This window comes from Urocitellus parryii, chromosome 1 (assembly GCF_045843805.1).
Source record: "Urocitellus parryii isolate mUroPar1 chromosome 1, mUroPar1.hap1, whole genome shotgun sequence".
Taxonomy (NCBI): Eukaryota; Metazoa; Chordata; class Mammalia; order Rodentia; family Sciuridae; genus Urocitellus; species Urocitellus parryii.
Window position 1 is genome coordinate 137,270,079 of NC_135531.1, and position 13,055 is coordinate 137,283,133.

Genomic DNA, 13,055 nt, shown 5'->3' on the forward strand with positions numbered 1-13,055 from the left:
GGAATTAATTTCTGTAGTTTGTAGTAATTTGATACAACTTTCCTAGGGAATGAATACATCAGAGGCCTGTAATGGAGTCCAAGGGCCTTCTGCTGAGGGCTAGGTGGAGGAAATGGGGCCACAAAGGCCAAGATCAGAGATAGCATCTTCTGCAGATAAGTAGAGGGACACAAATACATGATGAATAAACAGTCATCTCCTATAAGGCAGGGAGTACTGGAGACTAAGGAGAAGACCCTCAGCAATTCCTGCTACTTCTCAGGGGCTCAGATTCCTCAGAGGATATTGACCAATGAATGACTCTGAGATCCTGTGGAAACCTTACTTATATCTTTGGTTACTAAAACCTACTGTGTAGGATATAGGAGATTTCCTTCCTATTATGGTTTAGATATTAAGTGTCCCCCAAAAGCTCACATGTAAGACAATTCAAGAAAGTGAAATGATTAGGCTATGAGAGTTTTTAATTAAATAAATCCATTAGTCCCTCAGTGGGGATTAACTGGATGGTAACTGTAGGCAAGTAGGGTATGGCTAGAGGAGGTGGATCATTAGGGAGTGTGATTTTGGGTTATATATTTTGTGAGCTGAACTTAATCTCCTCTCTGCTTCCTGGTGTGATGTCCTGAGCTGCTTTCTTCTGCCACACTCTTCTGCCATGATGTCCTGCCATACCTTGGGCACAGAGCAATGGAGTCTATTGACTAAGACCTCTGAAACTGTAAGCCCCCAAATAATCATTTCCACTTCTAAAATTGCCTTTTTCAGTTCTTTTGGTCACAGCAGCAAAAAAGTTGACTAAGGCACATCCCTTCATACAGTCAGTAAATAAATTGAGTCCATTTCTGTGGTTGGTGCTTAGAATATGGTGACAGAAAAATACACAAGTAATTTATGTATTCCTGGAGCTCCTAGTTCAGTGAAAGAAGACCTTTATTAGTAATCATTCAATTTTCAACTGCAGCAAATATTATAAAGCAGAGGGCCATGAGGGGCGGTTATGGAAGGTTTGGGCCTGGACAGGGAAATAAAGAAAATCCTCTGCCTGAAGGAATCTGAAGAATTTTGAAGGATTTAATCAGGGAGTGTAGGTTCAAGACAGAAAGAACAGCATGTGTGAAGACCCAGGGAAGTGGGAAGGGGGAATGGCTAGTTAGAGAAACAGGAGGATGATCAGTGTGGTTAGAGAAATGAGCAAGGGCCAATCTGTGTGAGGCCTTATAGACCACTTCCAGGGTTTTCCTTTAGAGCAGCACAATTTCTTTATCTACAAGCAAAGCAATGAGCACAGATCGGCATTTTGAGATCATAGAGATAAATAGTGTGGAGGAGAGATGGGAGGGAACAGAAATGGAGGGGCAGCCATCCAGGAAAAAAGTGTTGCAATCACTCAAGTGAAAGAGGATGAAAGGAAACGTTGGACTGGAGAGATTTAGGTGGTAGAATTGAACAGACTTAGGGCATGGATAGATGGTGTCTGGGGGCAAGGGAGAGGGAGGTGGACAAATGTGATTCCTAGACTTTTGATGGGCAGGATCTTCTTCAGCACACTAGGGAATATGGGATGTGTGGAGAGGGGGAAAGGGAAGGGGAAAAAGAACTCAGTGTTGAACGTGTTGCCACTGAGGTGTGTGTGGACATTCAAGTGGGGATGTAGACTGGTCAGTTTTGTAAGTCTAAAGCTCAGAAGTAAGGAAAGGTAAAAAGAGTAATTTATGAGTCATCTATGTGCAGGAAAAAAAAAAAAAACATGGAAAAAGGAGAGGAAAGTAGAGAGCCTAGGCCTGAGCTGTCAGGAATCCCCAACCTTTACTTGGATGATGAGAGGGAGAGAGGAATGCTGGAAGAAGCCTGGACAGATGTGATAAGAGAGTATGGAGGGAAAACAAGGGACCGAAGTGTTCCAAGGAGGCAGTAGGGGTGTCAAATGCTGATCCAGGACTTGGCAGATAAGGATTGAAGTAAGGCTGTTGCATTTAGAGATCTGGAGGTTAGAATGCATTGAGATCTAGTTTGGTGTTAGGGGGCCAGAAGGTTGAGTGTGAGGCCTGAGGTGGTGGGATGGAGGTGAGGACAAGGAGATAGCTCTTTCCTCCTGGGGCTGAAGAGATAGACACCCACTAGTTTGAAGGGTTGGAGGAGGGCTTTGTTTCTATAGGAGAGGCTTGAATATATTTATAGGTCAATGGGAAAGAGCCAGTTGATAGGAGGAAGTTGGACATTCAGGAGAGAGAAGAGGGCAAGCTCCTGAGAAGGGATGGGAAGATGCAGAAGGTACAGGGAAGTTTCTGTAACATAACGGATGTAGCAGATGTAGAAAGGTTTCTGTTTGGTTTTAGCTGAGCTTTGGCTGGTGGCTGACACAGGCAGGAACAGTGGCTCTCTTTATTTTGTGGGTTGTATTTCTGTGTGGCTGTCTTTCCCAGGTCTGCACTGTCTGCCTGGTCAGTGCGCCATAGGGAATATTCACACTGGGCCTGGGTGGAGGCTGGGCATCTCCGGTTCTGGGCTCTCCTCCCTGATGAGATTCTCAGACCTTGTTTCTCCTCATTCATGAGGAGGCAGGTTCATGGAGCAGGCGTGGGAACCTGCTTGGCCGCCAGGAGTCCCCCAGAGCAGGCTGAAGATTGCTGCATCCAACATCATTCGCTCCCAGGCTGGACTGGCACAGTGCAGTGTCTAATCTTTTGGCTTGATAAGGCAGAGCAAAGGCAAACAAACCATGGGTGCTCCAGGCTGTGACTCGGCTGCGCCTCCCATTCCCTCCCCACCCCTGTCTTTGGAGGGCTCCTTTCCTATCACTCCACCACTCCCACCCATATAGCCAGGAGTGCCTGAGTCAGGGGTCCAAATCCCTCTAGGAGCTAGTCCCCGGTTCCTAGCCTTCCTCAAAGTCTTCTTCACTGGTTGTCCTCTTTCGTGACATCCAACTCTCACCGGGATAGAAAAGACAAACGGGGTCCTGTACTCCGCAGGGTAACTGAGCAAAGGGGGATGAGCTGAAGCCAGGGAGTCCGCCGAGCTCCCAGGGATGCTCCCCGGACATCCCCGATGCAAGGATGGGGTCGTCGCCCCTTCTGGAGGCGCCCAAGTGCTGCAGAGGGGCACAGGCCGAGTCCCACAGGTGGGAGCCCGCCGAGGGGAGGCAGGAGCGGTATACGTGCAGCGAGCTGCGGGCGGCATGAAGGGCGCTGGGCGGCCCGCTCCATCCTGGCGCTAGGCCAGCTCCCGCTACCGCGCAGTCAGGCGGCCGGGGCCTCCCCGGCGGTGGCGCCCTCAGGCGAAGATCCAGGGCCGGGGGCCGCGGACCCGGCGCGCCTGGCCTCGGGGGCGGGAGGTGGGGACGTGGCCGAGGCTCAAGAGGGCGGAGCCCGACCGCGGCAGGAGGCGGAGCCTCGGAGGGAGGAGGTGCCGAGCGGGCCGGGCGACGCCGCAGGAGGTTCTGGAAACGCCGGGAGCGGCGCGTGTCCAGGTGAGCGCGCCGCCTGCGGGATCAGCTGTTGGGCTCGTTCTCGGCTGCGGGCTGGGGTCTTTGGGAGATGGGTTCTGTCAGCGCAGAGCCGGACTCAGGGGCTGAAGACCCGGGTCGCGCCGCCCGCTGCGCCAGCGACGCCCGCAGCCCCGCGCCCTCCGCCTTGTTTCTGCACCCGCCCGGGTTCCCTGCCCGCCAGCGTCCCTTCCCGAGATCACGGTGGTGAGGTCAGCGGCGCCCTTCCTGCCGGTCCCCTCGGCGGCTGGCGGGGCGGGGCGGGGCACTTGGCCGCCCTGCCCTGTCATGCTCCCTGAGAAGGGGTGGCCTGACCCCGGGGGCTGCCAGTGGTTGGAGGCAGGGACAGGGGCGTCGGCTGCCTGGGAGGGGCTGCTTCGTGTTGGGGAGGCCCACTCTCCTCCCTCCTAAGCCGGGCCGGATCAGCTTGGTGCTGTTAATTAGATGAGCAGTTAATTAGATCGGTTGGATCAAAAAGTCTTCTTTCCCCTTCTGACATCTCTGTGGAATCTGTTTGTATATATAATTTTTTTTCCCCAGCAGTTACGGAGACCTGAGGTAATTAGCTAACTAATTCAACCAACGACCCTTCTGTGCGCCAGAAGCTGCCAGGAGTTGCTAGCCCAAGGGGGCAGACGACTGGAAGAGCGGGAAAAGTCCAGGCCCAGTATGGTAAGTGCTGTGCTGGCAGGAAGGTGGACTGTGGGTACTCAGGATGCCCCAAGCCAGAAGACTTCCTTGAGGAGGTGACTCAGAGCAGATGGAGTGTGGCAAAAGGGTAATCTGGATAGAAGAAAAGCCTGTGTGAGTGGGAGCTGCCTTGGGCCACCGGCATTCTTGTGGTACTCTAGTGGAAGCAAGGTGATGGGGAAAGGGCACTTGAGGAAATAGCTGCTTGTGGACTCCATTTACAAAAGCCTAGAGTGAGAGGACAGTGCCAGGTACTGTGCCCTGCATGGGTTAGGTGCCCAGGATACCCTTGCAACATGAGTACAGATCAGGGCACTTCCTGTCTTAGCTGTTGCTGAGCAGAAAGGGTGGGCCCTTGGCTTCTGTGTTCTAATCTGACACACTGAAGTTGCTCAGGAGAGCATTAGAGTTGTTCCCAAGACAGACTTGTCTTTTACTACAGAATAACACACTTAAGGCTTGTGCTTCTTCATGGGGACCCAACAGCCCCGGCCCTCTTACAGGAGATCCTGAAGGACTCTAAGAGCAAGACTGATGGACATTACTTTGTAGCTTAGTACATTCTCAAATGTCCCAGACTTTGCACAGATCCATTGCCCACCTGAGAATTTATAGGATGCTTTTGCCAGCTGCTGCTTATTTGCAACTTGTATCACATCTGAGACAACACATCTGAGATTTAGTTCTCTGTTAAATGGACCAAGATTCCCTTTGGCTTTGGCTTTAAATTGCCCTTGAAGCATCCAGGGTGCAGTCTCTCACTGTGGTGTTGTGCCTCAGGGGCCAGCTTCTCTTTTTTGCTTCTCATTGTTCACAGGATATTTGGCTTTTGAATTCTTTTCTTTTAGGACCTTTTTATTCTCACAGTGCCAAGCATGTCCACTCTATGGCCCAGACATTGAGGCCACATAGCAAGGATGGAGTTGGCTGAGGCCTTATCCCAGAGATGCTGTCATACTGAAACTGAGGTTTGTGATAGGCTCTTCTGCCCTGTCATAGGCTCTGAAGTGGGATGCCTGATAGAACGCTCACTTTGCCACTGGTTTAGACCAGCCATAGCTGCTCTCTGTTCATTTCTTAAGTATCTCCTGCATCCGTGCTTGGCTTCAGCCTAAAGTGTGCCTGGGGCTGGAATGAGGGAGATGAGGTGGCCAAGGCACTATTCTTGCCTATGGGGAACTCATAATCTGTCTCAGATTGTTGTTTCGTGCTGGTATCTGGGCACATGCCAGGAGGACTGCTCATCACTCAGACACCGGGTACGTGCAACTCTGAGGAATGAGTGGGGTGAGAAAATATAGGGTCTTCTCATTTCCTGAGAAAGTCTCCCTTTTTAGCTCTGCCCTCCCACATCCTTGGGAGGGTCTGAGGCTGGACACATTATCAGCCAGCGTGGCCGAGTTGTGGCCACGCTGGCTGATAATGTGCAGAGGGCTGGTAGGTGTGTCCCTAGTTCTTGGGATCTGTCAAGAGTTTAATTTTATGCAGATGGAGTTTGGCAGGAAATGTTGTAGCACAGGCACGTGCAAGCCTAGCAGAATACTGGACTGAGAGTTAAACTTTGAAAAAGTCGCTCAAATCTAGCAATTTGGACTTTTGAAGTGCCTGAGGGTGGGACATTAGTCTATCCTAGAGCAAAGGGGCCTGATGAATCCTGTGGTCTGTGGGTTTTGTGCTGGGAACAGGGAATGAGGGATAGATAGACAGTTTTTTATTCTTAGAAAGAGCAGAGAGGAATGAAAAGTCTGAACTAGACTTCTTGGAGCCCTAGGAGAGAGTTTTTGTTCAGTTGGTGTCATTGCAGGTCTGAGGATTAAAGTGTTTAGGTAGTATTCTCCAGCTCAGAGAGGATCTGTCTGAGCCTGGTCAGAAACCAGTTTCTGCTCTAGACCTCTCCAGAAGTGCTTAATAGAATGTAGCCTGCTCTGTACCTGGTACAGAGGATATGGCAGAGATTCCAAGACCTGGTACTTGTAGAACCCTGAAGTGAGCAGGTCAGAGGCACAGAAGTACATGAGACCCTAGAGTATTGCTCCAGGTCCCTGTCTTTTGTTAGAGAAATTTCGTTGGTGAGGTTTAGAACCAGGGATTGGCTAATTCCAGGATTGTCCCTGATGGGCAGTGTACTGCATGACCCTAGTCTCTCCTGTAAGTCTTCTGGCACTCCTGGGACATGGAAAGTGCCCAGTTTCTGCTTTGTTCTTGTTTCATGCCTTTTCATTGACCTCTGGTCTGGACCTTCTTCCTCACTCAGATAATCAATTGACTTATGCAGGGCAGCTGACTATTTCCATTCCACTGATTTTTCTCTGGTGCTCCTCATGCTGATAATTGACATAAATTATGCCTGGTGCTTGCTGATATCCGTCATCTCATTCAGTCATCACAACAGCCATGTGAAATATAGGTCCTAGTATCATATAGATGGGGACACTGAGGTTTACAGAAGGCTGTGACTTACACAAGGTCATAAAGCCAGAAAGTAGTGATGGAGTTGGGATTTAACTCTGGGTCTGCCCGACCCCAGAGTACCTGCTCATTGGACTGAACTGCCTTGCCTTGAGGTGGGCTGCTTGGTTACATGTGAGTGCTGTAATGTCTGGAGGTAGGAGTAATACTCACCTGAACTCAGGGAACTGTGTTGCTGTTTTCTGGGTCCGAATTGCTCTCCTTCTGGTGAGATCCAGCCAGAGATGTCTTGAACCTACTTTTGTGAACCTTTTGGGTAATCCATGATAAAGTCCTTAGCCTGGGCAGGCATGCTTTGCTAGAGCAAAGTGTTGCTTCCCTCTTTGGAAGGCCCCTGTGTTCTAAGGTAACTCATATTGCTGAGTAAGATTGGATGGCAGCTGTCTGTAGTAAAAAGTGTGTTTGGGGCTTGGGCTTGGTTCTGACATTGATTGTCTGTCAGATGTCAAATGTGGAGGAAGCCCTCTTGGCTTCACTTATCAATCTTTTGTATCTATCTTATACAGTAGTTTCCCCCCTTACCCACAATTTTATTTGCCACAGTTTCAGCTATACATGGTCAACCACAGTCTGATAATATTAAATAGAAAATTACAGAAATAAATAATTTGTAATTTTTAAGTTGTGAGCCCTTCTGATTAGCATGATGAAATCTTGTGCCATCCTGCATGTTCTGTCCAGGACAAGAATCAGTCCTTTTTCCAGTGTATCCATGCTGTATATGCTACCCACTTGTCACTTTGTAGCCATTTTGGTTATTAGATTGACTGTTAATGGTATTGCAATGTTTATGTTCAAATAATCCTTATTGTTTATTATTAATAATGGCCTAAAGTGAAAGAGCAGCGATGCTGGCAATTTTTTTATAATGCTATAATCTATTTTGTTATTTGTTTTTTTAACAGTAATCTCTTACTGTGCCTAATTAATAAGCTAAATATTATCATAGGTACATACGTATGGGGAAAAAACAGCATATGCAAGATTTGATATTTATTTCCTGTGGTTTCAGGCCTCCATTGGGGGTCTTGGACTGTATCCTCCATGGACAAGGGGGGGATTACTCCATCTGGAATGGAGATGATTATTTAGCTTACAAGATTTTAGTGAGAATTAGATTGTAGAAATGAAAGATTTTTGGAAACATAAATTGTGGTTACCTTAGACTACGTTCCCAGAAAACAGCCTGAGGAAGAGCTTAAGTGCTTAATGCTTTATTGGAAAGTCTGTTATTGCAGGGCAGCCAAGACATGGGAAGAGAAAAATGAGATAGAGAAGAATAGGAAGCAAATACAGGGTGGTGCTTTAGCAAGGTGGCCACTCTGCATGAAGATCTACTTGTTGTTTACCCATTCAGGACCTCTCTGTGCAGGCTCTGTAGAAACTCTATGCCTCAGAACAGTTTCTTGTAAAAGGCCTAGAGAGAATTTATGGGCTGAACTTCTCTTGTCTTCTATGCATCATTGGTCAGAACTGCCTTGTGAGCCACTGACTTTCCCTCCCTCCTCAGGAGGGCCCTTCTGTAGCCATTGGAGAGATCAGTATGGAGATAGTAGGAGGAGCCAGAAATTCTGGCATAGGTCAATACAGTCATTTTGACTAGGTTAAGGCCAAACAAGTGGTTCAGGGCCTAGAACATGGGTGAGACAGAGTATGAGACTGTGTGTAGGATGCATCCAATATGGTGATGTGTGAATTTCATCCTCCCGTAGATTCTTCTTATGAATTAAGATAATCTAGACTGCCAAGTCTCTGCCAAGACCCTAACTGAAAACCCAACTTGGCATTTGCATGTTGATTTTAATGATCTCCTTGCTACTTCATGGCCTAATTACTGAAGCAGGAGATTTTGTGGTTTTAATGGTACCCAAGTAGGGAAGTGGAAATCAATGTTTTCATGCACTGGATGGAGAAGGTGTAGGAACAGATACATATTATCTGTCACATGCACCCTCATCCAGTTTTGCAGGGTCCATTGTGCCTCCTTTTCTCTACTGGGGATCAAAAATAAGAGCTCAGGGAGTTCCCTCAATGATAATCTTATATGGCTTCTTAAATGTGGAGTGAGGGATGATGAGGTTCAAGAGAACACTTGACTACTTTGAGCACAGATCCAGGCTTCATTAGGTTTTTGGTAAAAGAAATATTTTTCACATGGAGTAATTGTTGAAGATATGAAACCTTTGGTGAGATGGGCTGGAAAGGACAGCAGGGCCAGGTCACACAGAGTTATGGGGCCCTTTGGGTTAAGGAGTTCAGACTTTGTCCTGCTGGCAGTGGAAGCCAAAGGAAGGGATTCATTAAGCCATGCTGACTACTTTGTAGAATAGAGTTGGGAGGGAAGCCAGATGAGATGTGGAGAGAGAGGTCAGAGAAGGTTAGGGCCAGCATGGCTGTAGCTGTGTTGGTAAGGGCTCAGATGATGGTTGAGATGTAACATCAGAGAACACTTGAGTGCCTTTCCTGTAGTGGCAGTGACAGCAGCTTTTGGGCCTGAATGTTCATTCATGTGTTCTATAGTGGGACCTCCCGTAGCTCCGTGCAGCTCCTCCTAGATTGAGCATTTAATTCCTTTCATCTCTGCCATTCTGGAGCTGGTCACAGCACCAGGAGGGAGGGCCATGGGAGGGATAGGGGGTCAAGGACCCCTGTTCAGGGAGGTTTTGCTACTTCACAGAAAACAGGCAGAATTTTATCCAGTGCCAAGCAAGACCTTTCTATTCTCAGCAAATCCATGTTCTGTCTCTAGGCTGTTAAGTACATTGTTAAAACTCAAGCTGTTGGGTTTGGGTTGCAGCTGGGAGCTTGGCAGAGGATCCTGCTTGATGAGGTAAGGGGAGAAGCTAAGGACGCTGCTGGTTTGCAGCTGGAAACATCTTTTCATGGTCATTTGGCCAGGTTGTAAATGTTCTTTCCAAAGAGCAGTCTTGGTAGGACCTCTGGTTGTATGTCTTGGAATTTCCCTGTGCTTAGAAATAGTGCCAGTTGCCTGGTGGGTGAATTACTGTCACTGGGGTGTTGGCAGGCTTCACAGGACCTCCCGGTGGGGGTCCAAACTGTAGGGCTGCCAAGACCCCTTTAGAGTTCATTTGAGAAGGCCCTGCTTTGTTTCCTTTATATTCAAGCATATTATAGAAAATATTTTAAAAATTCCTATATAATTCCTTATAAAAAGATTAGGAAAACAAATAAGCATAAAAGGAAAAATAAAATTACTTCACTGAGATGCAACTAGATCATGCCTCTCTTGCATATATACTACATGCAGTAGTTTTTCCTTACAAAAGTGAAATCATGTAGTATACTTTGTTTGGGGCCTGCTTTTTCACAGTGCTTTGTTCTCTCTGCATTGATATGCATACAGTAGGCATTCTGTATACTCTATAACAATTCACTCTATGGAAGAAATCTAAAATTTTCTGTTGTTGTTTCCTAAATTGAACAAGCATATGATGAAGAGTTATTTGTGGGGTGACTTCTAGGAGATACATTATTCTAAGCTCTAGGGTGCAGCTCAGGTAAAACTCAACAATGGTTTTCTGTTTGGGCTTGGTGCAACTTTGCTTTTCATAAAAGGGAATTTGGCCACATCATCAAACTTATTCTGCGTGGATTTCTGAAGGTTCCTGGAAGGGCTTTTGGCAGCATTGGACATTGTTTGGAACTAGGCAGGTACACGTACTCACATGTTCTTTGCAAGTTAAGGGTATAAGAGAGAGTAAGGGTTGACCTTTTGCACATTGTGAGTTACAGTCCCTTTTGAATGCTTCCTCCTCCCAACTTCATGCTAATTAAATAACCTTTGTACAAAGCCTTCTGAGTAGAGAGGCCCTGGATCAGGAGAAATAGGATGGGGTTGCAAGATGCCCCTGCTTGGGATGGCAGTATGGATGTGGCAGTCTGGGAGCTGCTTGGGGGTGCCCAGCTGTTTGGGCCAGCAGAGTCATCATCCCCCTCTCCTGCCAGAGTGAGACTCTGCGACTCTTAATTTCCCCAAACTTATTTGTGATTCTTTGAGGCTCTGCCTCCAGGCCAGGATTCGTGGATGGGCTCAATCTAAGCCACACAGCACATTCCAGAGAAAGGACAGCTGGTATTCATGTAATAAAGAAACCTGGCTGCTTTACCGTAAGTGCTATTAGGTGCTCATGGATGGTGTCAGCTGGATAATTTGAAAGGCATGGAGAGACTCCCTCTTCCCATAAATTTTTTGTCTGAGCTCTGCAGATGTATGCAACTGAAAATGGTGATACACCTGGAGAGAAGGGTCTAGTCTGATCTCCTGCCTGGACCTTGTTCTCCCATCACCCCCGCCCCAAAGATGGTCCCCCTAATGTTCACAGATCCTCCTGGCTTTGAGTTTTTCCTACACATACACAGAAGGTACTCTCCTGAGGTAGTCAAGCCTTCTGAGGTACAAAGAATAGACATATGCCCTTTTAAGTTAATGGGCTTGTAGAAGCAACCAGAGAGGCCTTCTGGAATCCTGAAATGGAGAAGACAGTTGGGGAGGCCTGGGAGCAGACCAGGCTGGAACTGGGAGCACCTGGCCCACACCTACTTATCTCCTTGCTTTCTTTTGATGCCTTGACTCATAATATACTCTCTAGCCTACTACTCCCTTCCTTACAGCACATCCTGGCTTGAGGAAAGATAATTATCCTGTCTGTCTCTGAGCCCGAGCAACTAGACTGTGACGGGCATGCTGTCAGCTCTGTAGCCCTGCTGGGCTGGACACTTGGGCCCATGCACTTAAGCTATCTTCTTAGATAAGGTTAGAGGAACCTGTTTGGGGCTGGGCCCTTCTGTGAGCCTAACCTGGAACCACAGTGGATTGAAATTTCTTCTGAAAGGGTAAGATGAGGAATGGAGAGTGTGACTGTGTATCTAAGCAACCATGGCAGGCAAAAATTGGTGAACCGGCATTAGGCAGCTCAGACTTGGAGCTTAACTTTCAGTTAAGACTTTTATTTTGGGGAGAAGCGTTTATTTTTCCTTTATTTTCTCAGTAAATTTCCATTTGAGCATTCCAGTGAGACTTGGCTGAAGTGGATCCAAAAGAGAAGAATTGGCAGAGTAGGGGCTCCGATGGGTGGTGGTCCTCCAGCACGTCCTGGGCTGCGTTGCTGAGCTGGGAGATGATGTCTGAAGCTTCTCTTGTGTATATGGGTCCACTGCCAGTGAGGCTTGCCCCAGGTGGTGCCTGCCTCCCTCAGAGCTGTGTCTGACTATTTCTAGACTGATGAGGAGCTGGCTTCTTCCCTGTGTCAACTGTCTAGCTCAAGAATTTGGCTATGGGTGGCTAATTCATTTTTATATTCTGAGTGCCTAGCTCAGTGCCTGGCATCTCTGTATGGTCAGTAAATATTTGTGAATGAACGGTGACTGGCCAGTGAGGATGGCGTCTGCTAAGGAGCCTCACTACAGGAAGAGCAGTGTCTATCCTGGATGTCACTCCCCTGACTGCTCTGTGTGTGGCAGGTACAGGACTGGCTGGGGTCAGTTTGATGATTCTTCTGGCTGACCATCTGCTCTACACCTCAGTTTGGGCTGGGTTCCCTAGAACATATCATGTCAAGTTCTCTGTTGTTGTCTTGTCATAGTGTCACCATCTTATGGGCAAGGACTAGGTCACCAGAATCTGGCATTATCATGGTACATGTGTTGGAAGGTAAGAGAAACAGTCTGTGAAATAAGAAGGGGTAGACCAGAATCTTGGACTGTCAGATGATTGGAACCAGAGGTGACTGTCCCCTCACCATGATTCAGCCTTCTCATGTTGCTAGTGGTTTCCAGGAGTTGAGAGGATGGAGCCTTTCCCCAGGGCATATGGCTTGCCAGAGTAGGGTCCAGAATTGAGCACATGTCAGTGCTTCCACACCCTGTGGTGATCCCAAATCTCTTTCTTAGCTTTCTTGTGCTGCGCCAGGATTTTGGCACATTTGAGTGTGTGTGTATGTGTGCACATATGTATTGAACCTAAGTTGCTCTTTTTCACTGGCAATCTATTGGTCCTAGCAATTAACTGTCCTTGTTTTTAAGCCCATTTTGATCTAATGAATGTCCCTGAATGCCTTGCAGATGCTTCCCTCTCTGACCATGAAACTCCAGGTGTCCACACTGCTGATGGCCTGGTTTGGTGTCCTGAGCTGCGTGCAGGCCGAGTTCTTCACCTCTATTGGTATGTGGCAACAGGACTGTTGTCTTCCTGGGTATCCCTTGGCTCAAATGCCAGGTGATTTCACTACGTGAGGTGTGTTCTAATTCAGGGAAGGGTGGCCTCATTCACTGGTTTTGACCAGTTCTGGAGATCGTGGGGCTTACAGAGTTGCCATTTCCCCTTCTGAGAGCCTAAAGATCTGGATTTCCTTGGATCCAGCTGTCTGAATGGGCCCTTCTCCCTGGGACA

At 47.8% G+C, this 13,055-nt stretch overlaps 1 protein-coding gene across 5 annotated transcripts in view; it reads left to right on the forward strand.

The window, feature by feature from the left end:
* The first annotated feature begins 3,410 nt into the window (after window positions 1-3,410).
* Window positions 3,411-13,055, forward strand: part of P4ha2 (prolyl 4-hydroxylase subunit alpha 2) — a 32,223-nt gene continuing 22,578 nt past the window's right edge. For 3 of the 5 annotated variants that reach the window (XM_026400148.2, XM_026400147.2, XM_026400144.2), the window contains exons 1-3: window positions 3,413-3,472; window positions 4,031-4,159; window positions 12,728-12,827. In XM_026400148.2, the coding sequence (XP_026255933.2) occupies window positions 4,157-4,159; window positions 12,728-12,827 (103 nt within the window). In that variant the 5' untranslated portion in view covers window positions 3,413-3,472; window positions 4,031-4,156. Of the gene's footprint in view, window positions 3,473-4,027; window positions 4,160-5,098; window positions 5,146-12,727; window positions 12,828-13,055 lie in introns of those variants that run through there. The other 2 variants (XM_026400145.2, XM_026400146.2) reach the window with 2 other exon arrangements.